Source organism: Lissotriton helveticus, chromosome 6, assembly GCF_964261635.1.
Source record: "Lissotriton helveticus chromosome 6, aLisHel1.1, whole genome shotgun sequence".
Classification (NCBI taxonomy): Eukaryota; Metazoa; Chordata; class Amphibia; order Caudata; family Salamandridae; genus Lissotriton; species Lissotriton helveticus.
In genome coordinates this window covers 1497936249-1497961868 of record NC_136067.1, presented here as the reverse complement: position 1 = coordinate 1497961868, position 25620 = coordinate 1497936249, and the positions used below count along the sequence as shown (strand labels likewise).

The 25620-nt window shown below is 45.3% G+C and overlaps 1 protein-coding gene across 1 annotated transcript in view; it reads left to right on the top strand.

Moving 5' to 3' along the window:
• Positions 1-25620, top strand: part of LOC144762755 (uncharacterized) — an 842179-nt gene that overhangs the window by 65252 nt on the left and 751307 nt on the right. Inside the window, exon 6 of the mRNA XM_078648006.1 lies at positions 13030-13139. Coding sequence (XP_078504132.1) covers positions 13030-13139 — 110 coding nt within the window. The remainder of the gene's footprint in view (positions 1-13029; positions 13140-25620) is intronic.

Below are 25620 nucleotides of genomic sequence, written 5' to 3'. Positions count from 1 at the left end.
ACCAACGGTGCAGCACGTGACTGAAGGACACAGACCTCCAGGGAAACGAAGAGAAAAACAACAGCGAGCGCATGAAGAGTGCGCAAGAAGACTGCCACGCTCGAATGACGCCAAGTCATCACACATCCCTGGGGGGGAAAAAAAAGGGGACGGCGCAGGAACGCGCCAGCAACGCGCAGAACACGCCTGGAGACGCGAAGCGCAAGGGACATGCCAGGAGACAGCGCAGGAATGTGCCACAAGGCGCAGGAACGCGCCAGGATTGCAAGAACTCCACATAGAACACTCAAGAGCACGCAGCAAGTGCACCCAAGGAAGCACACAAGGAGCGCAGCCATCAGCGCACAGAAGGGAGTGACCAGGAGAAGGTCGACAGGGCGTTGATGCAACCCTCCAGAAACACTTAAGCAAACACTCCAGAAACACTTAAGCCACTCCAGGAGAGAGTGCAGCGATGCCTGGTGGCCACAGGCCATCGCTGCAGCAGTATGGCGAAGACAGGAGCACCACCACACGAACCGATGGTGGTGCTGAAACTCGGCGACAGGAAAGTGCGAAGGCGCATGACGCAAATGCGCAGCAGGGCAGAAGCCAAGACAGTAGCCCAAAGCAGCAAGTCACAGGAGCAACCGAAGAGCGCATCTAGAAGAGCGCCAAAGCAACGGAACTGCGACAGAAAGGAAAATGTTTGCGCAGACAACCAGAAGCATGAAGACTCACTGGAAGAAGCCGACCACCCAGTTGGTCGCAAAGAGGGATCTGACCACCCAGTCGGATGGTCGCCCGGGAAAAGAAAAAGCAGACCAGTCGGATGGTCACCCGGGAAAAGAAGAAGCCGGCCAGCCAGATGGTCGCACCAAGAAGCCAATCAGCCAGATGGTCGCACCAAAAAGCCGACCAGTCAGATGATCGCACCAAGCAGCCTACCAACCAGAGATCGGCAGAGTGGACCGGCAAGAGGTCCAAGAAGTTCGGCCAAGGAGTGGTCCGCGAACATCGACCAACAAACTTCAACACCACAAGTTAGTAGAGTAGAACTGAAGAGGAGGTGAAGGTCGCGACGCTAACCTTGGCAGTTGAGTGAAAAGAAGACAGTGTCCTAGGACAAGACCAGGATCACACGTGCAGAAGGCGCGCGCTGCACGGGGAAGCCTGGCCAGAGAAGATGAAAGGAGATCGATCCAGGTTACGTCGCGAGAAGAAGGAAGAAGGAATCAGAGTGGCACACCGCCACTGCGAAAAGAAGGAAGAAGAAATTAGAGTGGCACGCCGCCACTGCGAGGAGAAGGAAGAAAAAAATCAGAGTGGCATGGCGCCACTGCGAAAAGAAGGAAGAAGAATTCAGAGTGGAGTGCCGCCATTGCGAAATGAAGGAAGGTGACAGACACTGGAACACCTGAGTGCACTGCAGCAACAAGGCCTGGCAAGAGCACCGGCAGCACAGCTCAAAGACATCCACCTACGAGCTGCCCATCCACATGGTGATCAAAGAAGAGAGCAAGCTAGACTGTTCGCAACATCTACCTTTGGGGTTGATCGGAAGATTGGATGGCGAGAGTGCTCAGGCATCCGGAAGCTGAGGAACTGACCACTCCACACCAGCCCGTGGCAACACAAGAAGCAGAGGCCTCAAGGGACTCTGGTGGCAGCAAGTCCCGCACGGGAGACAGATCCACAGCTGCGCGTCTGCAGGACCCACGAGGATGAAAGACTCGTGTGCAAGGAAAGGAGTCAACAACTTAACCTTCAGGTGGAACTAAGGACACAACGGTGAGGCTCGTGGAGCGTCCCACTCACGGCCCGAAGGCTATGGTGGAGCAACAGGACCGAAAGCACCAGTCCAGTGGAAGCCTGAAAAGAGGGGCTCCCGGACATCTTGTGAGAGAAGAACACCGGCGAGAGGGGCATCCTAGTGAGAAGGATGTTTGCACCTACTTTTTCACCTGCCAAGAGACACTTTGAAGTCTGCCCGGAGACATCACCAAAGACCAAGACTGAGTAGGGGAAGCTAGAAGACAGACAACACCCATATCCTCCACCCTTCTCCCCAACTACTCATCGTCACCTGTTGAGCGAAGCATAAGCAAGATTGAGGACGACGCCCAGGCGGCACGGGCAGGAGACCGGACCCGCCGAACACCTGTGAACCATGCCACAGCGAACTGTTGGTCTTGGCCGCAGTAACTACGTTGCCTGCGGCCAGCGGCAGCCAAAGAGACTCGTTTGAAGTCATGAGCCCTATGTTATGTTTTAGTACATCCTTCTCCCACAGGTTTTCAGACTTTTTCGTTGGTTTGATTTTTCACCAAGTTTGGGAGGGATGTAATGACCTAGAGTCAGCGCTCTAGTGTTCAGCATGTTACCACACACTGAACATCCACCCACCACAGGTGTCATCGGTCAGATGACCCTCCTCAATAAAGAGGGCTGAGCACACGTGCTCAGGGCCATTTCACCCAGTACCCCACTGTGTCCGTGTCACCTAATTTACTCAGCATGCGGGCCTAGGGCCCTTAAACCATTACACCTATAAGAGTGTTTCTATATCCGATCCATTTATGAACCAATGAAGTCTAAATATACCAAAGCATGTGTAAACCATTACAGATGATTTTTTTATTACAGCCACAATCTTTGGTCTTCTATTTAGTTGGTTAAGATGAATTGAATTGGTTCACATGTGTGATATTATAGATTCTGTAACAATAATCAGCATAACAAAAAAGTGACTTTTAAGTGCTGGATACTCACCAGGCTTCCAAAGCCCCAACAATCACCTTTCTTTTGCCCATGGGGGGCCCAGGCAGCAGGCAGCAAATCCGCTGGGGTGGGACTCGGTCCCTCAGCAGGCTCTGCAGCGAACACAGGCGTGGGAGGTGACGTCAGCGCCTCTAAAGCAGCTCCAGCACTCCTGCATTGCGGGATACTCACCAGGGCGTCCAAAGCCCCAACAACCGCTTTTCCTCTGCCCACGGGGGGCCCAGGCGGCAACTCCGCTGGGGTGGGACTTGGTCCCCCAGCAGGCTCTGCAGTGAACACAGGCGCGGGAGGTTACGTCACCCTTGTGGCTCCTCTAACGCAGCTCCGGCACTCCCGCAGCACATGATGCCCACGGGCATGCCCGGGCCACGCCTGGGCCAAGGGCGGCCCCATGTGCGCCCGTCTGTGGCTGGCCAAGGCTGGGCTGGGCCTCTCCTCTTGGCCCTGCAGTGCCCACATTACTCGCATTGGACCTACTAGAGCATTTCACCTGTTACACAAACTGTGAGTCAAAAGAACGTTGTCATTGTCTTTTTATCTACCACTATCTTGCCATTGTTTATAATACATACTTTGTGGGGAAATATCAAGCTCCTGTGGGTCTGGAAAATTGTTGTACCTGCTCCATTAACCCACTATTTGGGCCTTTCTACTGTTATTTCTGTGGGTTACAGTGGTTGGCAGCATGGGGAAAAGGAAATCCACCGCAAGTGAGGGGGGGGGACCAGAGGGGTTAAACTTAACCACAAGCATGAACGGAAAAATTGCTTGTAGATCAGCAGCCAATAACTGCGTGTTAGATTGCATAGACAGTCTACTAGAGGAGTGCCAAGACATCTTAACTCCTGACCCTCTTCCAGCTTCCAAAGGCAACCCCCGCTCCTTGGCTGAGATTCCATACCCCCTTAATGCACACCCAAAGCCCATGGCATGTATTCCCTCTATCTTTACAAAATGCACCCCAAGAACTGCAAAGAATAAGTCTACCAAACAAAGTAGTGCTTTAAAAATTGTGGTTGCTACAGCTACCATAGAATCAGGGATTTCCAACATCCCCCTGACTAGGCAAGATAGTTACGCAATAAATATGGATATTGATGCTACTAATAGTGCCATAAGCTCCATTGTTGTCCCCTTGACAAACAGGTTCTCCCTTCTCCAAGACCTAACTGAGAACAACACAGGGATTATGACAGACGTAAACCTGGCACCACATCCACTAAGTCCAAATATCACGCATGAAGCATGTGAGGGGTTAGAATTCATTAGCCATGGGAATGAGGCCCAACTGTGATTATTAATGACCTTAGGATAGAAGTCACTTGTCTGAAAAAGTTAATATTAGATCTTGTAGACCAGGTCAAATATCTTCTGGACAGGGAGCAGACCAAATCACCCATTATAGACCATTATACATGTCCTGAACAAAGTACTCACCCTGCCAGAATTACACTAATTTCATTCAAAATATAATTCCATCTGATAGAGACTACTAGCCGCAGATTCCTTAACGTAGAATTATCCCCAGGCATGAGACTGGACCCGGAAAACTTTCTTTGCCCCAGCATCTCTGCGCGTCGGGGGGCGGTACCACGTGACTCCGCCCTGACGTCGTCCGCGAGTGTGACGTCAGCGAGGTCACACAAGCCCCACCGCGGCACGCCAACATCAGTTTCCTTCGTTTCTGCATGCAACGGGGATCCGGATCGTGTCCCTCGCCTGTTTTCAGGCCTTCTTTTTCACATTTTGCGTTTCTTTTTTGAGTACTGTGTGCGAATGCCTTCGGGCTTCAAGACATGCTCGTCTTGTGCGCGCCAGATGCCGCCGATGGACCCTCACCCCATTTGTATGTGGTGTTTGGGTTAGCATCATGACTCCATGGGCTGCGAAGCTTGTCAGCAGATGAAGCCGAAGTCCCGGCGAGAGCGCCGGATGAAACTCCTTTCGGCTCGCATGTCCAGGTCAGCGTTGTAACCACGTCTGTCCCCCGTGGAAGGGGCCAAGAACCGCTGCTACCGTCTCCGACATCGTCCTTCTCCAAGGCCACAGGGGCGTCGCTCGCCCGTTGGTAAGTGTTGCAGCTTGTCCCCAAGGCCCGGTCCCCGCCCTGTGGTGGGTGCGGGTTCTCCGCGGGTCGTGCAGCCCCCCTACCTGACGTTTCCCGGTGTGCCGGCGACCAGAACCCAAATGGAGGCCTATGCTGCGGCCCTGCAGACCTCTTTGGTTCCTCCTCCTCCTCTTCCTGGAATGTCCGTGGATCACTTGCCTCGTGCGGGGCCTTCTGCAGAGCTGCCGGTTGTTCCAGCCCCGGCGCCAACAGGTTCGGCTGCAGGTCTTGGAGGTGTGGTGTCGTTGGGGTGCGGCCCTACGGGGTACCCCCCTTTGGCACACAGCTCCTCTGCTTCGCCGCAAACTACGTGGGGGTCCCTCTCGCGGGAGGTTGCTGGGACTCGTGGCTCATCCCTGAGTCCTCCTCTGTCCTCTGGGCAGGCGGTGGCGTTTTCCGGTGGCGCCGCAGGGGTTGGCTAGGGGCCGGCACGCATCCCCGGGTCTCTCTCGTCTCTCCACGCTGGCGGCAGCCTCGTCAGAGATCGGGTCAGTGCATTTTCAGCGCCGTTCTTTAGCTGCCCCGGCTCCGACCCCGCCCCGTTCTCCTACTGCACAGGTGGTGGTGGAGGTTGCCGCGACATCCCCTTCGGCTCGGCCATGTCGCACTGACACCAGTGGTGGACTCCACGGCTCCGGGCCGGCATCGGGTTGTCGACTCGTCTTCGGAAGCCCCCTCTTCTCCAGAGTTTTGGCAACTTTTTGTCTCTTCTTCCCCGGAGACGGGACAACGCGTCGTGGCCTTTTCCCCGGCGTCTTCCAAGGAGGGCTCTTCGCTGTCCCCGCGCCCACAGTCTTTGCAAGAGGCGCCTCAGGTTCCCTACTCATCTGTCAACCCTCCACCCTTCCGAGCTTGGCCGTTTCTACCTCCGGTTGGGCTGGGGGATGGCTGACTTAGTTTACAGCCGTCACCCACGGAGGAATTGCTCTCCCCACCGAGTTGTCCTACGGAGGCCAGTGCTGCTTTTGCCCAGGCAGTCTCTACAGCGGCTGGGATTTTGCGCATGGGTGATCTGACAGCCCATTTCCCCACTGACCATTTGCTTGAGGTTCTCCATCAGGGCTCTGGTGGATGGGAGCTGCTTCCCTTCGAAGCTTTGCTCCATATTTCTCTCTTGGGGGACTGGGGGCGTCCTGCCATGCGGGACCCGGTGCCCCAGTCGCTCCTGTACCACCACCGTCCTGCTCTGCATGATCCTGTCTGCTTTTCCTTCCACCCTTCTACCCGAGGCCCTCTTCTGCAGACTGCCTGTCCTTCACTGCCTTCGGTGTTGTCTCCTCCATCACGGGAGGCCCAGTGGTTAGATTCCTGGGGGCGTAACATATTCACTTCCGTCAGTGCTGCCTTGCAAGCGCTCAACACGCTTTGTGTGTTGGCAAGAACCACTTCCAGCTTGTGGGATTCCGCGGAGTCCCTTCTGTCTTGTGCTCCTGCGCTGATCTGCGGCGCCATGTGTTGGATCTTCGGCTATGGCTAATTCGGTGGCCCTCTGTCACCATGCTTGATTGAGGGATAGTGTTTTCCCTGAGAATGTGAGGGAGCGTCTGGTTGACCTCCCTTTCAATGGCACTCTTTTGTTTCACGCCCCTGCGGATTCTGCCATTCAGCTGTTCCTTGTGGGGCTTTGTCCTCCTCCTCCTCCTCCCCCTCAGTAAACCTGGATGTCAGTTGGTGTATTCTGGGAGGTGTTCTCCCATTGTTTTTCTGGGGCCTGGTGTTTGGTGACCACAGTTGTGTGTTCTGTGTGGTTGGGTTACCTTCAGGGCCCTTTGTTTGGCCCTCCGGTGCTGTTGGCTGCTGGTCCAGCCCCTCCCTTTTTTAACTTGTGGCTTTGGCTGTCAGTAAAAGCTGTGTCGGTCCTGAGATTGGGCCTTCTGTGTCTTCTTTTAATGGCTGACTGGTAAGCCATCTGCGGTTCTACCCGCAGGTCTTGCTGTTTTTGTCCTCTGCTGTGGAAAGTTTTTCCTAAGAGATTTTCCCATGTTTTCTTGGGACGTAACCTACCGAATGTGGGGTACTTGTAGCTATTGTATAGCTCTGTCATGGGCTGGGGTGGGGCGGTCCCCTTTTTTGGTTTCCGTGCCTTCCATGGCATCACGGTATACCGCAGGTGCGGTCTCTTTAACAATTGTCTTGGCACAGCTTGCGCTGCGCCTGATTGTCCTTTTTCTATGTTCGCTTTGTCGCTAGACCAGCCTGGCATGCTGTCTTCGGCATCGTGTTGTGGTGCTTCCGCCCTTTTGTCCAGCGTTTGGCCTGGTCCTCTATCTGGTGTTCCAGGGGGACTAGCTTTTCTTGGCTTTCTGTGCTCTAGTTGACGGTTTGGGCGATCCTCCGTCTATCTCTCTCTTTCTCTTCTACCTCGTTGTCTTCCTTGTCGGTCAGTGTGTGTCTCTGGTCCGGTCCCCCCCTTTGGGGTGTGTCCTGGCCTTCCATGGCCTCTGCCTTTGGCTTGTGCCTGGCTTGTTCTAGATGCTCTGTTCCCTGGTGCTGCCTCTTGCTGGCTGCGCATGCCTGCTTGCTCTGGTCCACCATTGTGGCCCTTTGTAGGTTCCCTTGTGCCCCTGCCTCGTCTTGCTGGGGCTTTGTGCACTTGTGTCTATCTTCTTATGCCTGCCCTACTGGCGGTAGGGCAGTTCCTGCCTTGTCCGCTGCCTTGTGGCTGTTCTCCGCTCAGCTGTTCCTGTTCCTGTCGCTGTGGGTGTTTTCTACGGCAGGCCCTGCCTCTGGTTCTACCTCTTCTCTCCGGCGTTGGAGGTGGTTCTTTGTTCTTTATGGCGCTTCTGGCGCTGTCTGTCCCGGTGGGGTGTTAGGGAGTTTTTCCCTTGGTTGGGCTTGGGATCTCCTGGCCTTCTCTTTTGTCCCTGTGACATGTCCCCTGCTGGGACCCTGTCTCACTCTCTCCCTACTGGGGAGGCTCTCTCGCAGGCCCTCCTCCCTTCTGCGTATGGCTTGGGTATCTATTCTACATTAAGGAATCTGCGGCTAGTAGTCTCTATCAGATGTACAAGTTGAGACGATTCTAACCGCAGTTCCTTCATAAGCCACCCTTCCTCCCCATTCTGCGAGGGCCTTCAGCTTAGTTTTCTGCATTCGCCTCCCTCCGGGCAGCTTCTCTTCTGTGGGGGTCCTCTTCGCTTCCTCCCGGACAGGATGCTTCGTTCGACTTGATTATTCCATACCTCCCTTTTTTGCTGCTGGATCGGTTGGTTTCTGTGTGCCTCTGCATCACTCCAACTGGTTTCTCTCCAGTGTAGGGGCCTACTTTTACTTTTCTTCTTTTTACTCGCTTGGGGTTTCTGATCTCTTCGCAGCCCTCTGCGTTGGGGGTTCTTTTGCCTGTCCCTCTGCCTTTTCTCTCCTTTCCGGGGACACGGCCCTCCCTGATGGTGTAGTCTGGGGGTGGATCGCTGTTACTCCTCTGTTTGGGGCTTGCTGCCCTTCCCTGTGCTGGGCACTTTTCCAACTTGTGCCGTTCCTCGCCTTTTGTTTCTTCTTCTATGTTTCCTATGGTTTTTCGCACACTGTTCTCATATTCTCCACAGTTTTGTTTATGATGGCTCCGCGTTGTGGCGTGGAAAAGTTCTCTGAAGAAAACTGACGTCAGCGCGCCGGGGTGGGGCATGTGTGACCTCGCTGTGTGCTAAGCAGATTTTAACAAAACTAAACGACGGGATTGAGAAGAACTGTATTCTTTCACAATACCAGGCTGGAATCAGAGGTAGAACCAGCACAATTGATCAGGTCTTCAGATTTCTCTGTCTGAGCTGGAAATATACAATTTTAAAAAAGGTCATTTGTATATCGCCTTTATTGACCTGAAGGCTGCTTTCGACCTCATCCCTAGAAACCTACTTTGGAAATCCCTACAAGACCAAGGGTAGCCAGGGGAACTCCTTGTGCAAATAATAAGATTGCATGAGGACAATTATGCAAAAGTTAGATGAGGTCCAAGAGTTGAACTTACTGAGGCAATCCCGGTAAAAAGGGGCGCAAGGCAAGGGTGTGTGCTGCTGCCCACCCTATTCTCACTATACGTAAACGATGTCCCAGAGCATCTACTGGGCTGTGCACCTGATTCGCCCAAGTTAGGGGGGGGGTGCGAGTACCAGCTCTTTTATTTGCAGATAACACTATTATAATATTCCAAACTCCAAAGGGTTTGCAATGCTTAATATATTCTTTTGGCGTATACTGCGATACCAAGGGTCTAGAAATACATTCTAGCAAAACAAAATATATGGCAGTTAACCCACATAAATCCTCAAAGAAGAATATAACTGTTAAAAATCTGAAGCTAGAACATGTGCAGATTTTTAATTATCTAGGCATAACCTTGGACACCAAAATGACCTGGCAACTTCAATTGCAGAAAAGTAAGACTGTCCTGCTCCAAAATTCTCTACTGATAGTAAAAAAACATGAGAGCAGTACTTCTAAGGCAGTATCCCTTGCACTTCAGGTATATAAGTATAGAGCGCAATCTGCATCCCTGTACGGGGTGGAATTATGGGGGCCCTGATGCAAGAATACCTTTGTGGGAGAAGAAAATAAATTTTTCAGGAAGCTACTATGCCTCCCTGTGTGCACACCTCTAATACCTATTGTTATGGACCTAAATACTAAACGTATGGACCACCAAGCCATATTAAGACCATTATTGTTTTGTGTGCGATTGTGGTCTACAACCGAACTAGCCTACTATAAAGAAGGGCTAGAAGAAATTTTAAGGTTTGATCAAGGTACTAGCCTCCAGTGGATCAAGCATGTCCACTACTGGTTCTGTAAATTAGGGCTAAAGCACTTTTTGGAAGAACCCACCTTACTGACGCTAGCTTCCAAGAAAATATTGAAATCCACCTTTTGGGCTTACATCCAAAAAAGTGTGTCCCATAGCTCAGCTATCGGTAGACTAACGACCCAGTTTCTTCTTATGAAACCAACTCAGAGCTTTGAGACATTTCTGGATGAAGTGCAGCCACAGGTGGCAAAATCACTATATATGAAATTTGGATGTGGTGTTCTGCAAACCAACTCGAACACATCAAAATGGGACCAAAACAGGGGAGAACAATACTGAGTGTTGTGTATTATGCCAGTTTGACACACAAGATAATGACCTACAAATTCTATTATTTTGCCCTGTTTATGCTAAATCGAAGAAGGAATGGATTAAACCTATCTGTCGAAACATGGGCATTAGGTCTTGTCTTGAGGCAGAAAGAATATTGAAAACTGACACTTCCCAGAAAATTGTCTTTAGTGTCAGTAGATACTTGTTTGATATGGGTATAACAAGAGTAAAGAAAGACTTGACATTTTAGTTGTTCGAACCACGTATGTAATTTTGAAATCATGCCGACTATCAGCTTTGCACTTGCACTTCAGAAACTAATGAGAGACTAAGTAGAATGTCCTGGTAAGTATATTTGTTTACACTTTAAAGCATTTACACCTTTTAATTGGATTTTTATAAGAAAGTTGCACTTATAGGATGTCCAGATAGTCACCTACAGTTCCTGGATATTCTCAAGAGTACTTGGTTTTACGTTCTCCTCAAATGACCCTGATACATTCAACATATTCAACCAAGCCTCGCATTTTTATTGTATTTATTATATTTTTAACCTGCTAGATAGATATCCGGTTTTGTATTTAAATTGGTAACCTTCTAGCAATTGCAAACGGTCTAAAGCGGTACCTGTGGAAGGCTGCTTCTTCTAAACGTATTTTATCATTTATTGTGTATGAACTGTTACTGTGCATCTTATATGGTTTAAATGAAACCGAAATATAAATTTGAATAGAATTGGTTAACATGACTTGAATTGGTTCATATGTGTGATAGATTATGTAACAATATTCAGCATAACAAAAAAGTGACTTTTAAGTACTGGCATCCCCTTCAATTTCTTCTTTTACGTATCCTCTGGGTTAGAGGGTAAACCTAGTATGGGAGTGCTTCAAAGATACTACCAATCGTGTCTCTGTTACTGATCTGGCTACTGAAGGTTCATCAGGGTGTGAAGTATGCCCTCCAACTTTTACACTTGACAATTGTTTAAGGCTCTTAATTCCTTTGACCTATCTCCTGGAGTGATGGCTATTTTCTGGATGTCACATGGTCTCTGTGATGTGATGTGTTTACTTTGAAGGGTCAGCTATTGTTGCTTCTTTTGCCACTCATTGTGCCTTTCTTAGCCCTGTTTTTGGTAGGTTCACAATTTGGCCTGTGCATGGCTCTACCTGGAGACAGTTTCCCTTTTGCTTGATTAGCATAATGTGTGTGAAGCTTTGGTAAGCTGTGGATTTGTCAATTGACCTGTCGTTCATTTCTGTTTGTTTGGTACTTCGAATTTAGCCTTTCGTTGTTTGAGAGTATCAGGGGCCATTACACTGGGCAAAGTTAACTTCTTTCACACTGTCTGGTGGTGGTCCTGCTATGGGCATTGGTGGAGCCTAGTGAGATGTGTGCCACATCTTTGCTAGGCAATACATCATAGACTCGAGGGTCCACAGGAATGGCCCCTTCATCAGGTTTGTGTTGCCAATCTTCTTGGCTAATTGGCTCCACAGGCCCACCTCCTGTGGGGACACTGTTTGAGTATTGATTCAAGAACTGAGGTATACAAAATACCCACCAGAAAGATTGTTATCAAATGTAAATAAAAAAATATATGGGTGATAGGTTCCCCTATTGTGTTTTGTGAAGTAATTTGATCGGTGATAACATTTTTTAGCCAACATTGAATTTATTTTTTGCCAGAGCCAAACTAATTTTAGAAATGTTCTTGAGCGCTGCCTGGGAGCTTGAGGCAAGTCTAGCTACAGCATTCTGTATGGTTTGCAGTCTTTTCGTGAGATGTTTGGTGCTTTCTGCATAGACAAAGGTCCCATAATCTAGTCTGCTGGTGATGAGGGCTTGGGTGACAGTTTTTCTGTCGTTGTAGGGTGTTGTTCTGGTTTACATAGCCAGAAAACTCATTATGCATAACATTTCTTTTGTAGAATGAAACAGAGCTCTCTGGTTTGTTTCTGCAACCTGCAGAAAAGAACATAAAAGCTTGGCCGGCGACCAGAGGTGGCTTCCCACCCAGCATTCTATTTTTATGCAAAGCGATGGAGCTGTGAAAACACTTTCATGAAACGTTCTTCACCATATTAGCAAAGAATTGTAAATACTACCAGTGGCATAGCCAGTGTGTCATGGCCGCTGTTTGAGCTGTGAAATACAGAAATAATCATGGTTTAGTGGCGCCTCAGGTCTCTGGGCCCTGGTGGCACTGCACCTGCTGCATCAATGGAAAGCTACGCCCCTGAATACTACTGGTGGACTCCTAAAGGGTTGGCAGAGAAATTGACAACCCACCTACCCTTAAATGATGTCCTTAGTTGTCTGTTTTAGCATAAATAACCACATTGGATTGTAATATGGCTTAGATGTGCTGCATGGTCTTTAAAAGGCGCACACCATGCTCAAATGTGGGTAATGAGTAGCCAAAAAATGTACATATTACATCTGGGATAAGCATATGATTTTCGAAAAGTTCCTGATTTCTGTCGGTGCCCCCCGTCTAGTATAAAACTGTACTGTTTGAAAGCATGTTTGCAACAGGGTGTCATCTTGGTACACATTTCTAACTTTGGAGAAGCTGTTTTGCCCCAGCCTTTCGTGTAAGAGATTTGTAGAGCGCAAATATTTAACAATGTATTTGCTCCTCCAAAATCTTCTTTTTACAAAAATGTATTAATATGTGAGGGCACGATTTACATCCAGTATTGAGTTCATCGAAATATTTTAACATGTAGTCTGCTATTTCATGCACATTTTTGTGCTGGTATCACATCCAAAATGGCACTGTTCACCTTAAGTACACAAATAATTTGCACAGCCTACACTCATTCACATTACCGTTACATTTTCTGACCATTTTCATCTTTGGTGGATTTTGTACCATTTGTTTATATGGCTCGTATACTTCCTTGTAACAATAATCCTTGTGAGTTCAATATTCTTTTTTAAAAATGCTATTTTGTCTGTATAAAGTCAATTAAGCTATTATTACTTCCTCTCGCTGTGGTGTGCTTTGCATATTCAATGCTTCTTAAATCGGGCTAAATTAAATCTAACCTGGTTTATCTGTTTGGACTTTCCTCTACAGCACCATTGTAACGGAATATACAGGCGTAAACTACCCGGTGTATGACTTTTCTCAGATCATACTTTGCTGTGAAAATGTCAGATACAGAATTCTAGATGGCAATGAACTCGGTGAGTACAATTTCTTTTGACTTCTTAATAAACTAATATACTACTGTATGGAAACAGCCCGATCAAGATAGTGCAGGAATGCTATTTCGGGACAACCAGTAGTGCAAGTGGATTGTTTGATCTGTTAGGATCATGTATCAGGCTTCTGCAACGTGCAATTTCCATGACAACTGATCTTTCCTTTGTACAGGACACATAGTGCCTGAATTTATATATAGACACTGGACATCAAACCATTTAAGAGAAGTAGAATAACTGAAAATGCGTGTTTAGAATGTAGGACACTGATAAAACAGAAGCAAATTCTTTACAGTAGCAAATCAAAAGCAAGTAAAATTTTATGGGACATGTGTTTTTTCCATCCCCTGGTCATTTCAGTCAATTCTTGTGTTTTAGGCACAGAACACCGCATAGTGGGGCTTCTGCATCACCAGTAAAAGCAATAGTGGTTGGCAGGGAACAGGGGTGTAGGGGCGGGGGAGATTGGGAGGGGAGCGGCGGATAAAATAAAATAAAAAAACATTTACCTCCTCACAGCCGAGCCGCCGTCTCTCTACCGTTGTCTCTCTGCTTCTCCGGTGAGCCTCAGAAGCAGGAAGTACCTAGGCTCCCCTAAACCAATCACAGCGCTGCAATGCAGCATTGTGATTGGTCTGAGTGATGTGGTTTGGTGCTCAGACCGGGATAGGGAGCCTGTGCATGTTCCCCACCAAGCTGTGCATTACAGCCTGGTGAGAAACATGCAAAGTGTGCATGACTGTTTGGCTGGCCCAAGGCGGCCGACCAAACTGTCATGCGCACTTGGAGTATGCAAACGCTCCTCCCCCTGTGCCACCAGCCCGCCCGCCCTAACCCAGCCCAAAATATACGAAAAATAAAATCATTATAACAACGTTATTATCATTTTATTTTTCCTGCTCTGAAAGTGGTGGGGCGATGCTCCTCCTCCTTAGCGGATGAGCCGCCCCAATAAAAAATCTAGGCATGCTGGGGGTTATGGCCTGATGTGAGAGAAAATGGCCTCTTGAGCGATCGCTCCATCTCCTTGGCGCCACACCTCGGCTCAACAATGAACCCAACATGGTAGCTACTGCCCAGGCACAAAAGACAATGCTCTGGAATATGCGGGGAGTGCCATAACTACTCTGAGGCTGAGCTGCTTCCTGACTCCGCATTGCCTTGGGGAGACGCAACTTCAAAACAGACTGCATGAGGCCTACTATGTTGAGCTACATTTAACGATCTGGTGAGATTGCACCGGTCGCCGGTGCATTTTTAGATACGTTGCTGACTGCCTCGCTTCCTGCAAGAAATAATGAAGTGAGTGACTTCTATTTTTTCGTAATGAATCATCTCTATCCTCTTTTGGAGCCCCAGTGGGCTCACCTTATGCCGCCTCCAACTCCAGGCCTATTCCCTTTAGCTCCCTGACTAGCAGGATTAATATCACTAGCCACATCCATGCATAATCAGTCAAATGGGCTTCAACTGCCTCCATAAATATAACACTGCAAACACTGTGCTTACGTCCGCATCCACAAAACATGTGAATGAGACTCTCTACTTCCGCGAATACGTGGTGAGTAGCAGCTTCTCAAGCAGAGTGATAATATAGAGAGCTCTCACTAACCTCCTGCATCCACGCCTAATAAGCCATGTGAGACATTTCCTTGCAAGATAAGTTATATGTGAATGCATTTGTGGCTCTTTTATCTTTGTGACTTCAGTGATTCTAACTGGCTGCTTGGTCTTTTCTCCAGTGCTTAATTTGAGCCGGTGTTTTCCGGTTCTCAGCACAGCCACTTAATTGTCAACACCGGCACTTATGACCGCCTGCCACGTGGTGGCGAAGTTTGTGTAATTTGGAGATGAGGACAACAGTAATTTATTTGTTCAATATACATTACAATCTACTAATACATTCCACCCAAGCCGTTCCTATAGCTTTGGACTCTTAGAATTGCCTGAATTGTCAAACCTATAGAAGTGTGATGGTTATTAGTTGTGTTGTTACTGGCACTGGCTGCACTAGTGGGGGCAATGGGTGATGCAAGCTTCAGTGGCCTCCTGATGAAGGTCCTGCCACCTATTGTTTAACAAATTAAGCACAGCTTTTCTTTCCAGGTGGGGGGGGGGCGGGCCTCACGATTTCTCCCTTGCCTACACGTGATTGCATCACTCTCAGCTGGGAGTATTTTTTAAGCCCTGGCCCTATTTGTTACCCCTACAATTATCTCCCCACACCATACCTCAATGCAGAGAAATTGCTGTAAAGGTTGGTCACCAAAATTCCTTACTTAGAGTAAACTCAAATCCATAAAAACGGGTATTACTCCAGTTGTTAACTGCTTACTAACTATGTCCCCAATCTTATGCTCGGATGAGTTTTTCCATACATAGCCCGTCTACTTGAATTCATTTGGGATTCTAAAAAAACACCCACCTCCTTGAAAAAACTCCTTCAACCCAAGCACCTAGGTGGTGCCAATCTAGCAGATTAAAAAAAATTACCAGTTCTCCTTTCTGGCAGCCTAAGGTGCGAATTGACTTGACAGTGTCCTTGACTTTAGGCCCCCATGGCTTTCCCTTGAACAGTCAGTGGCAGATAATCTTTCTTTGCCGTCTCTTTTAACCTTATCCAAAGACCACCATATTTTTAGTAAGCCGATTCTGAATCATACTAGAAATGTTTTGCTACACATCGGCCTTCGCTTCTCTGTGGTGAAAGTTAGGCACTCCTCACAGGCTACAATCTGGTTTAACAAAGGTATCAAAATTGATCCTAACCTCCCGATAGTAGGCCCATGGAGTGCGAAGGGAATTTCTGCGATTGGTGACCTTGGCTCCAAACAGCACCCCCTTTCATTCTCCGACATCAAGCAAAAATACAACATTGCACCTTCTGACTTTTATGACTTCCTTAGACTAAAAGCAGCCATCTCGAAAACACAAAGCTTTCCTGTTTAAACAAGCCTCGCTACCGATCCTCCTAGCATTAATTAAGAAGGGAGGACATGTGGCCTCCAAAATATATGCTAAACTCAGACCTTTGACCACCTCATTCGATAAAAAGATAACACTCAATCTTGCCCAAACTAAACTACATATTCTTCCCAGAACCTTGTGGACCCCACACTCTTTAGACATCCTGGGCCTCATGGACAAAAGTACCTGCTGGAGTTGCGACTCAGAGAATGCGAACCTACGCCATATGCTATATGAATGGCCCTTGTTACATTATTTCTGGACCAATATGCACAATACCATCTACAACATCTTTCACACTAAACTCCCTATGACATTTTGATCTCTCGTCACAAACAATTGGACTGCAGAGGGATGATTTACTAATTGTTTACCTTGGCCCATAAAACTATCTTGTCTTCCTGTTAATCACTGGGGAATACCTCCAATAATACCTGTCGGGAATAGCAGAGACATATCAGGGGTGCGCGCTCAATATTGTCTACACATTATCCCTGGATCTCGACCAATAAAGCTCTCCGGAATAATCTGGACTGATACCTTGAATTAGTTAAAGCCCCTTCTCCCCCCAAGGTTATTAACCTGCGTTCTCTTGTTGCGCCCAATGGTTTAAAGCATATTAACAACGGTCATTGCTGCTTGCTGAACTAGCTTACAATAAAACATCTTCAATATTGACCCTATAAAAATCAGCTGTTTATGGATATCTTCTAATCTAGACTGTTACCAAATGTCCTTTATGCCATAACACCCCAGACTTAGTAAGTCCCAAAATGCCCTGTATCCACCCCCAAAAGGGCCATCACATCCTTAACACTTTAACTTAGGGCACTTGTGGACACAGGAATTAATGGTTTGTGTAATGAAATCAATACCTGTGCGGTCAGAGATTCTAAGTGCCTCAGTCACCATTACATAGCGCATAAGGCACCTCACAAAGCACAACTTAGGGTTTGAAGGCAATGAAGGAAACTCTATTGGTACACCTTGTAATGGTAAAGTGGACCCCCATTGGTGAGGAATGTTTTGTAGAACTATCCAAAGATCTCACATCTGGGACCCTCCTAAATGATATGAGACATAGTACCATAACCAACGTGGTAGATAACTTCACGTAAGATTATGATTATACTCCAATGCTTGGAACGTTTATAATACCAAATATACATCCGAAACCATGGAATATCTGGTTTTAAGAACATTTGCGTATCTAATCCAAGTCATCAACCTGCACACCAAAGGGTGCTCCTCAATTGGTTTACCATCAATTCTTTGATGTCCTGTTGATATTGCTGACCTGTATCCATTATTAGCCCTATAAGAATTCTGACCAGCCACCAAAGATGCAAGGAAATTTAAAATTCCTCTGGCACCTGAAGAAAAATATCTGTACCCTGTTCAAACCATTCCAAACCTCTCAGGCTGAAATATATGCTTTAATTGTACCTTGTGCCCATGATGCTTTGATATATCCTGAAGCAGCCTGCATTAGCCCAACCTGAGAGGTTCCATGCCACCAGTGTCAGGTTAACCTGCACAAGAAGCTTGTCATATTGCCCCTAACGACCCTTCAACAATTGTGGGAATACAGGCAGGTAAAATGGGTAATCAGCCACAAGGTCTAAGAGGGAGGGATACCAAGGTTGCGCTGTTCAGAGTGGTGCTATCACAACCACACTCGCCAACTGTCTGAACACATTCTCTACACACCTGGGGATCATGATAAAAGGCTGAAAAGCATTGCGGTTACCCATTAGACCAATCCAAAAGAAAAGTGCCTGTCGCTAACGCGTTTGGATCTTATCCAACTGAAATATCTGTGAAGCTGAGCTGTCAGCATGGAGGCAAAAATGTCTTTGTTGAATTGACCCCAAAATATGCTTAGAATCTTAAAGGTCTGCCTACTCAGATGCCAGTCACTGGAATTATGGAGGTTCCTCAAGCACCAATCTGCCCTGGAAGATATTCTGCTTTTAGAGATATACCTTGGCAGAGACAAAACTCCCAGAGTACACTCGCCAATTCAGTGACAGGTCTGGACCTTGTGCACCCCCCGCAGTCTGTTTCTGTACCTGACTGCTGTCAGATTGTCCATAAGCAGGAAGATTGAACATGTTACCTTACCTTTTATCAGACACTGAACTACAAAGGGTTCAGCAAAAAGCTCTAAACAATTTATGTGCATTGACGACTCCTTATATCCCTCCAGTTGGGAAAGTGTCACACGTGTCACCCAACCCCAGAGACTTGCATTTGACCCTAATAGCAGATCTGGGAAAGTAGGAACGATGGCCCTTCCATTCCATGTGCCTATGTGGCATAACCATGACTTAATCTCCTGTTTTGCTTCCATGTCTAACAGAACCATCTCTTATTTTTAGCCTTTGGAGAGCCCTGTGATAAAGAGGTCCTGGAAAGATCCCTTGAACTGAGGATGAATGAAGGCCCACTAGCCTCGCCAACTTCCTGAGAGAAGCCTACTCTTTCTTTATTACCGTTGTCTGATTCTACTAAGAACACCAAGAATTCCATCATGTTTGAGGGTTCCTGATGCAATTTGTACACATTTATGTCAAAGCCTAGAGACTTGATTAATTCTATGGCCATCTGCACTTCCTCCAGAAATTGATTATTTTCCTGGCCTAGGAATATGAAGTACACCACCATACTCTGCCCCTAGACCTGAGAGCTGAAGCAACTAGTTTCGTCAGTTTGGGAAGGTACCATCGAGAAGAGGATAGACTGAATTGAAAGAACTTGAATTTGTAAACCTGCCCTAGCCAAAGAAACAGCAGATACTTCTTGGAAGGCTACACATTGGTACTGACAAATAATTATCCTTCAAATCCAGCCACACATCCAGTCCCCAGTAAGGAAAATATCTCTGAGACTGACTACTGCTTCCCTTTTGAAATGGTTATAAAGGACAAACTGATGTAGATATTTCAGATTTTTTACTGCCCATAATTTCTTGTTTTTCTTTTGAGCTAAAAGTATATTGCTCCCAAAACCATCTGGGTGTAAGAAACATGTCTCTAAAGCCCCTTTGTTGAACATCTCATGTACCTCTAAAGAAATCAACTCCATCCCTTCCTGGGAAAACTGAATTGACGTCGGAAATATAGTCTCAACCAGAGAGGCATAAAACTCTATATGAAACCCCTGAACTGTTTACAAAAGCAAGTAGTGTTTGAAATCAACATCTGCTTTTTTGCAAAAAGGGCCAACCTGCCTCTAGCTTTCATCAGAGGGGAGAATAGTACTCTAACCTTAAACTCCTTCTACTGTTCCTTGTCCTGCACTCTCACAAAATGTCCTCCCACTCTTCTATTTGGAAAGACCATGTGCCTGGTGTACTGGTACCGCTAACAGCTGAAGCAGGGCCGGAAGATGTAGGAATGGCCAGCAAAGCAACACCTGTATCTGCTGGCCCTAGGAGAGACCTGTCCAAACACCCTCATCAGTGATGAGTGGCCTGTATCGAGTGAAGCAAATAATAGCACATACTGACCAATCTCCTCAATAAAGTCATCACCAAAACAAAACCCTTGGTTGTTCAATTCAACTTCGGGTTTACTGACAGAATATCAATGTAAAAAATAGAGAAGTAAAAAATATAGCTGAAAAAATATAGAATGCAAAAATATCGACTTCCTATACTTAAACAGGTAATTGCAAAAATATCAAGAAAAAAATATCGGTGTAAAAAATATAGCTGTGCAAAATATCGATTTTTTTATATATATAAAAAAATATATATATATAAAATATGTAAATAATAAAATTAATATAAAAAATAAACTAGATTTAATTTACATTTAAACAAATATATCAAATAAACTTAATTAAAAAAGTTAACCACACAGACATAATAAGTAATATATATAGATTTACTTTAAAACAATTAATACACCTAATTTTAATTTATTTTATAATTTTAAAATTAGATAAAAATGTACGAATATATATATATATATATATATATATATATATATATATATATATATATATAAATATATATATTCACTGAAAAAACCATGGGTTTCAGCCACGATATAGTTGGGAATTAGCATTTAAAAAACCTTAGAAATTCACTGAAAAAACCATAGGTTTCAGCCACGTCATAATTAGGAATTAGCATTTAAAAAACTTTGGAAATTCACTGAAAAAACCATAGGTTTCACACATGTTATAGTTAGCTGGACATTTCACTCATACAAAACCATTGAAATTCCCCTGTTACAGTTAGTTCAGCTACCTATAACTCGCGCGCCCGCAATGCAATGCTGATGACGTCACATATTACATCACTCATGACATGGTCAGTGACATCACTCATGACATCATTTATATATTTTTTAATTTTTATATATTTTATATAGCAGGCAATGATATCCTATGGAAGGAAATTCAAGTTACTGGTAAGTACGGTTAAAATTACTTTTCAGGATCAGTAGTGGGCTGAAAGATGCAGCACTGAGGTCCCTCCTGATAACAGGTGAGTAAATCGGAATTCGTAGTTCGGCTGATTTTAGAGGAATATTTTAAAGTTCCAAATCTCCACACTTAAAAGAATTTCCAAGTGAAACCAGTCAATATTAGCCTATGGAAGGAAATTCAAGTTACTGTTAAGTACGGTTAGAATTACTTTTCAGGATCAGTAGTGGGCTGAAAGATTCAGCACTGAGGTGTCTCCTGATAACAGGTGAGTAAATCGGAATTCGTAGTTCAGCTGATTTTACAGGAATTTTTTTAAGTTCCAAAACTCCAAACTTAGAAGAATTTCCCAGTGAATCCAGTCAATGTTAGCCTATGGAAGGAAATTCAAGTTCTGTAAGTACGGTTAGAATTACTTTTCAGGATCAGTACTGGGCTATTTGGCCCTCAGGGACCATCAGTATTGAAAGAAAATTAATTCCCCAACTTAAAACACGCCACGGGCGCGTTTGCACAGTGTTGAAGGAAAGGGGCGTGGCCTTAGGTGACATGTCTGCAAACACGCCCTGTGGTGCGTTTTAAGTTAGGGAATTAATTCCTCCTCAATCCTGAGGCTCCCTGGAAGCCAACTAGCCCACCAGGTACCTCCAGTATGGGCCAGGAGGCTTCGTTGCAGCGAGGTGTTCAGAGGTCACGCCCCTTTTTACAACACTCTGCAACGCAGCTTCGTGGCGCTTACTGGAGGTACCTGGTGGGCTAGTTGGCTCCCAGGGACCTAAGGATTGACAAGGAATTAATTCCCCAACTTAAACCGCGCCACAGGGCGTGTTTGCACACAGGTGAACTCAGGCCCTGCCCCCTACCTTCACCACTGTGCAAATGCGCCCGTGGCGCGTTTTAAGTTGGGGGATTAACTCCCCCTGAATCCTGAGGGTGCCTGGGGTGCAACTAGCCCACCAGCTACCTCTAGTAAGCACCAGGGGGGCGTTTGCAGAGTGCTGCATGAAGTGGGCGTGGCCTCCGGTGCGATGCCGGTGTTTTTCTTTTTTTGTTTTTTTAAGAAGGGGGACTGTGTAGCCCCCCTCCTTTTTCTATTTTTTTTGCTCTGAGGACCCCGTCCCCCAGGGCTTGCCCCCTAATTTACTTATTTTTTAATTTTAAATGGGGAGGGGACTGCTTGGCCCTCCTCCTGAAGCTTCTTTTAGCCCCGGGGGCCCCATCCCCCAGGGCTCTGCCTCGTTTTTTTAATGTTTTGTTGGGGAGGGGGCTGCGTGGCCCCCCTCCCGGGCCACTTCTGGCCCCAGGGACCCCATCCCCCGGGGCTGGCCCCCCCACGGTCCCTGCCGGCTCCACGCGTCCTGCGGGAGCCGGCATTGCTTTTCTACATGGGGAGCAGCTAACATGCTGGTCCTCATGTAGAAAAGCAATAGTATTTGGAAGAGAGAGCAGGTTTCCTGCTCTCTCTTCCAAAAGCCAAAGCAGTTTGCTATGGTAGGGCAAGAGCTGCGAGGCTCCCGCCCTACCATAGCAAACTACAGTGTCCCGGGGGATAAACACCCCGGGACACTGCATGAGCCGGCCCTGGGGGGTGGCAGTCCCCGGGGCCACCACAAGGCTCCAGGAGGGGGGCCATGCGGCCCCTCCCAACAATTAAAAGCCCCGGGGGGTGGTGGTCCCGTCACGGACCTCCCATTTTAAAAATGTAGTGCACCGGGGAGGTGGCGGTCTCCGGGGCATGTGGGGGGCTTGAGCCCCCCCACATAAGTATTTTTTATTTTTAAAAAAGAACCCCGAGGGGTGGCGGACCCCCGGGCTGCGGGGGGCCGTGAGCCCCCCACATACGTATTGTTAAAGCCCCGGGGGTGGTGGTCCCCGGGGCAGGGGTGCCCCTCTGGGCCCCCCATTATAAATAACTACATTGCCCCAGGGATTTGGCCCCCCGGGGCTAACTAACAATAAAGCAGGCTTCGTTTTTTTTTTTACGGGATACGCGTATCCTACGCGCATCCCGCGATTTAAAAAAATAAATACATTTTTGGGGCTTTGGGGGTCCTTGTGGGACCTCCTGAGCAGGCCTAGGGGGTCAGGGTGTTTCTACCCTGCCCCCTTAGCATCTTTTGCGCACTTCCTGGTTTGGAGTGTTGACAGACAGTTGACAGCCAATTAGCAAGCAGCTCGTGCTCGTAAGGGTACACGTACCCTACGCGCCCATAGATATCTATGATTTTACTTTTGATTTTCTCATGAACTACTGCACGGATGTACACCATTTAACAAAAAGCGTGATCTGTGAACCAAACTCTACCTTTTTGCCAAATTTGGTGTAATTCCGTTCAGCAGTTCGGGCTGTAGCCGCGCCTAAAGGTCCCTATGGAAAATTGCATGGGAAAACACATTTTGGGACCCCCCTTTTTTCTCAGCCCTGCTTGACGAATCACCCCGAAACTTTCAGGATAGGAGCGGAGCAGAGCGGGCCTTCTTCTTGGAGAATATATATATGTACCAATAACATAACATTTTATAGAAAAACATTCTAATATAAATTAAAACATTAAACTTTTATTATCTTCAAAATTAAATTTCCCACTCCAGTCAGTACAACAGTAGGGAAAGTTCAGGATAGCGGAGGGGTAAAAATGACTATTCCCATTCCAGTGAGTGCAACAGTAAGCGAAGTGTTGGATAGCTGAGAGGTAAAAATTACTATTCCCACTCCAGTGAGTGCAACAATAGGGAAAGTGTTGGATAGCGAAGGGGTAAAAATTACTATTCCCACACCAGCCAGTGCAACATTAGGGAAAGTGTTGGATAGCGGAGGGGTAAAAATGACTATTCTCACTCCAGTGAGTGCAACAGTAGAGAAAGTGTTGCATAGCGCGGGAAGAAATGTACTATTCCCACTCCAGTGAGTATAACAGTAGGGAAAGTGTTGGATAGCAGAGGGGTAAAAAATACTATTCCCACTCCAGTGAGTGTAACAGTAGGGAAAGTGTTGGATAGAAAAGGGGTGAAAATTACTATTCCCACTCCAGTGAGTGCAACAGTAGGGAAAGTGTTGGATAGTGGCAGGATAAAATGTACTATTCCCACTTCAATCCATGCAACAGTAGGGAAAGTGTTGGATAGCGGAGGGGTAAAAAGTACTATTCCCACTCCAATAATTGTAACAGTAGAGAAAGTGTTGAATAGCGAAGGGGTAAAAATTACTATTCCCACTCCAGTGAGTGCAACAGTAGGGAAAGTGTTGGATTGCGGAGGGGGAACAATTAATATTCTCACTCCAGTTACTTCAAAATTAAAAACAAACAACATATTAACAACAAACATATTTAAACAAACAAATACATTACAAAAAGATATAAATATGTAAAAAACTTAAAATGCAAATATATTTAATATTAAAAAGTTTTTAAAAAATATGTTAAATGTCTATGACAAATACCGACACATATTATTATAAACAAAATAAAAAATAATGTTTAAACAAATAAATATTTTGAATGAGAAATTATTTAGAAACAAAAACATTAATTATTACATAAATGTACTTTTTTTATTTCCTACCCTATACCACCACACTATTCACAACCCACATCAAAATTTAAAAAAGTACTTCCTTAATTAACTTAATTAATTAATAAATTAATAAATATTATTAATTAAAAAATAAATAAAAACTCATAAAAATTAATTAACTCTCCACACTTTACCCCTATAATCCCCACAATCCACAACTAAAATAAACTGTAAAAACATTAATTGCACAATGAAATCTTATTTTCATTTTTAAAACTAATAGTATTGAACAACTAATTATAAAGTAAGTAAAATTAATTTGCTCTCCACACTGTACCCCTATAAACGTTAAACCCAGACACAAAAAACGTAACCAAATACCCTAACTAAATATCAATTAATTCATTAATATTAATGATTAACCACTTAATAATTAATTAAACATAAACTACTTCCCGCCCTTTACCTCTATAAACCCCACAACCCACACCTAAGATTAATTAGAACATTTCCATATTTCATTTTTAATTAATTAATTAATATTAATGATCAACTAATTATTAAATAAATAAACATAAGATACTTCTCACCCTTTAACCCTAAAAAACCCACAACCCACACCTAAAATTAATTACACAATTTCCATAATTCATTTTCAATCAATTAATTAATATAAATTAACAACGAATTCATAATTAATCAAAAATTACTTTCCACCCTTTACCCCTATAAACCCCACAACCTGAACCTAAAAACAATTTCACAATTGTCATCATGAATTACCAATTAATGAACTAATAATTAATTACAAATAGATTACTTCCCACCCTTTACCCCTATAAAAAGCTCCAACCGCACCTAAAAAGAATTACACAATTACCATCATTAATTACCAATTTATTAATTAATACTAATTAACAACCAATACTAATTAATTACAAATAAATTACTTCCCACAATTAACACTATAAAATCTCAAATAAATAAATATTAATAAATACACAATAATAAATGTATTATAATTAAATGACTTCCCACCCTATTCCCCTATAAACCCACAACCCGCTACGGAACAAAAATACGCAAAATTTACTTAAAATGAAATTGATAACTACTAAAGATTTAACACATATATTAAAAAACATAAACAATACTGATACAAAAAACATACATCATGTACATTTAAAATATAAACTAAAATACATAACACTAATTTAAAAATCGATATTTTAAACAACTATATTTTTGCAAACGATAATAATGACCTCTTATACTTTTGAAAACTATATTTCTTACCTTACATTCGATATTCTTGACCTCAATATTTGCTGTAGATATTTCTATGTCACAATATTTCCAACTCAATAATTGTGTAAGTCGACATTTCCAACTCGATATTCTGTCTGAATACCGTCTGCGTTTTGTCAGCCGCTTTTAGTTTTTTAGGGGATTTGGCAGCAACATCATCAGGATAGAATGTATCATTATCATACAAATCATCTGCAAAGTAATCATTTAGCTCTTCATATGGCATTTTATATGG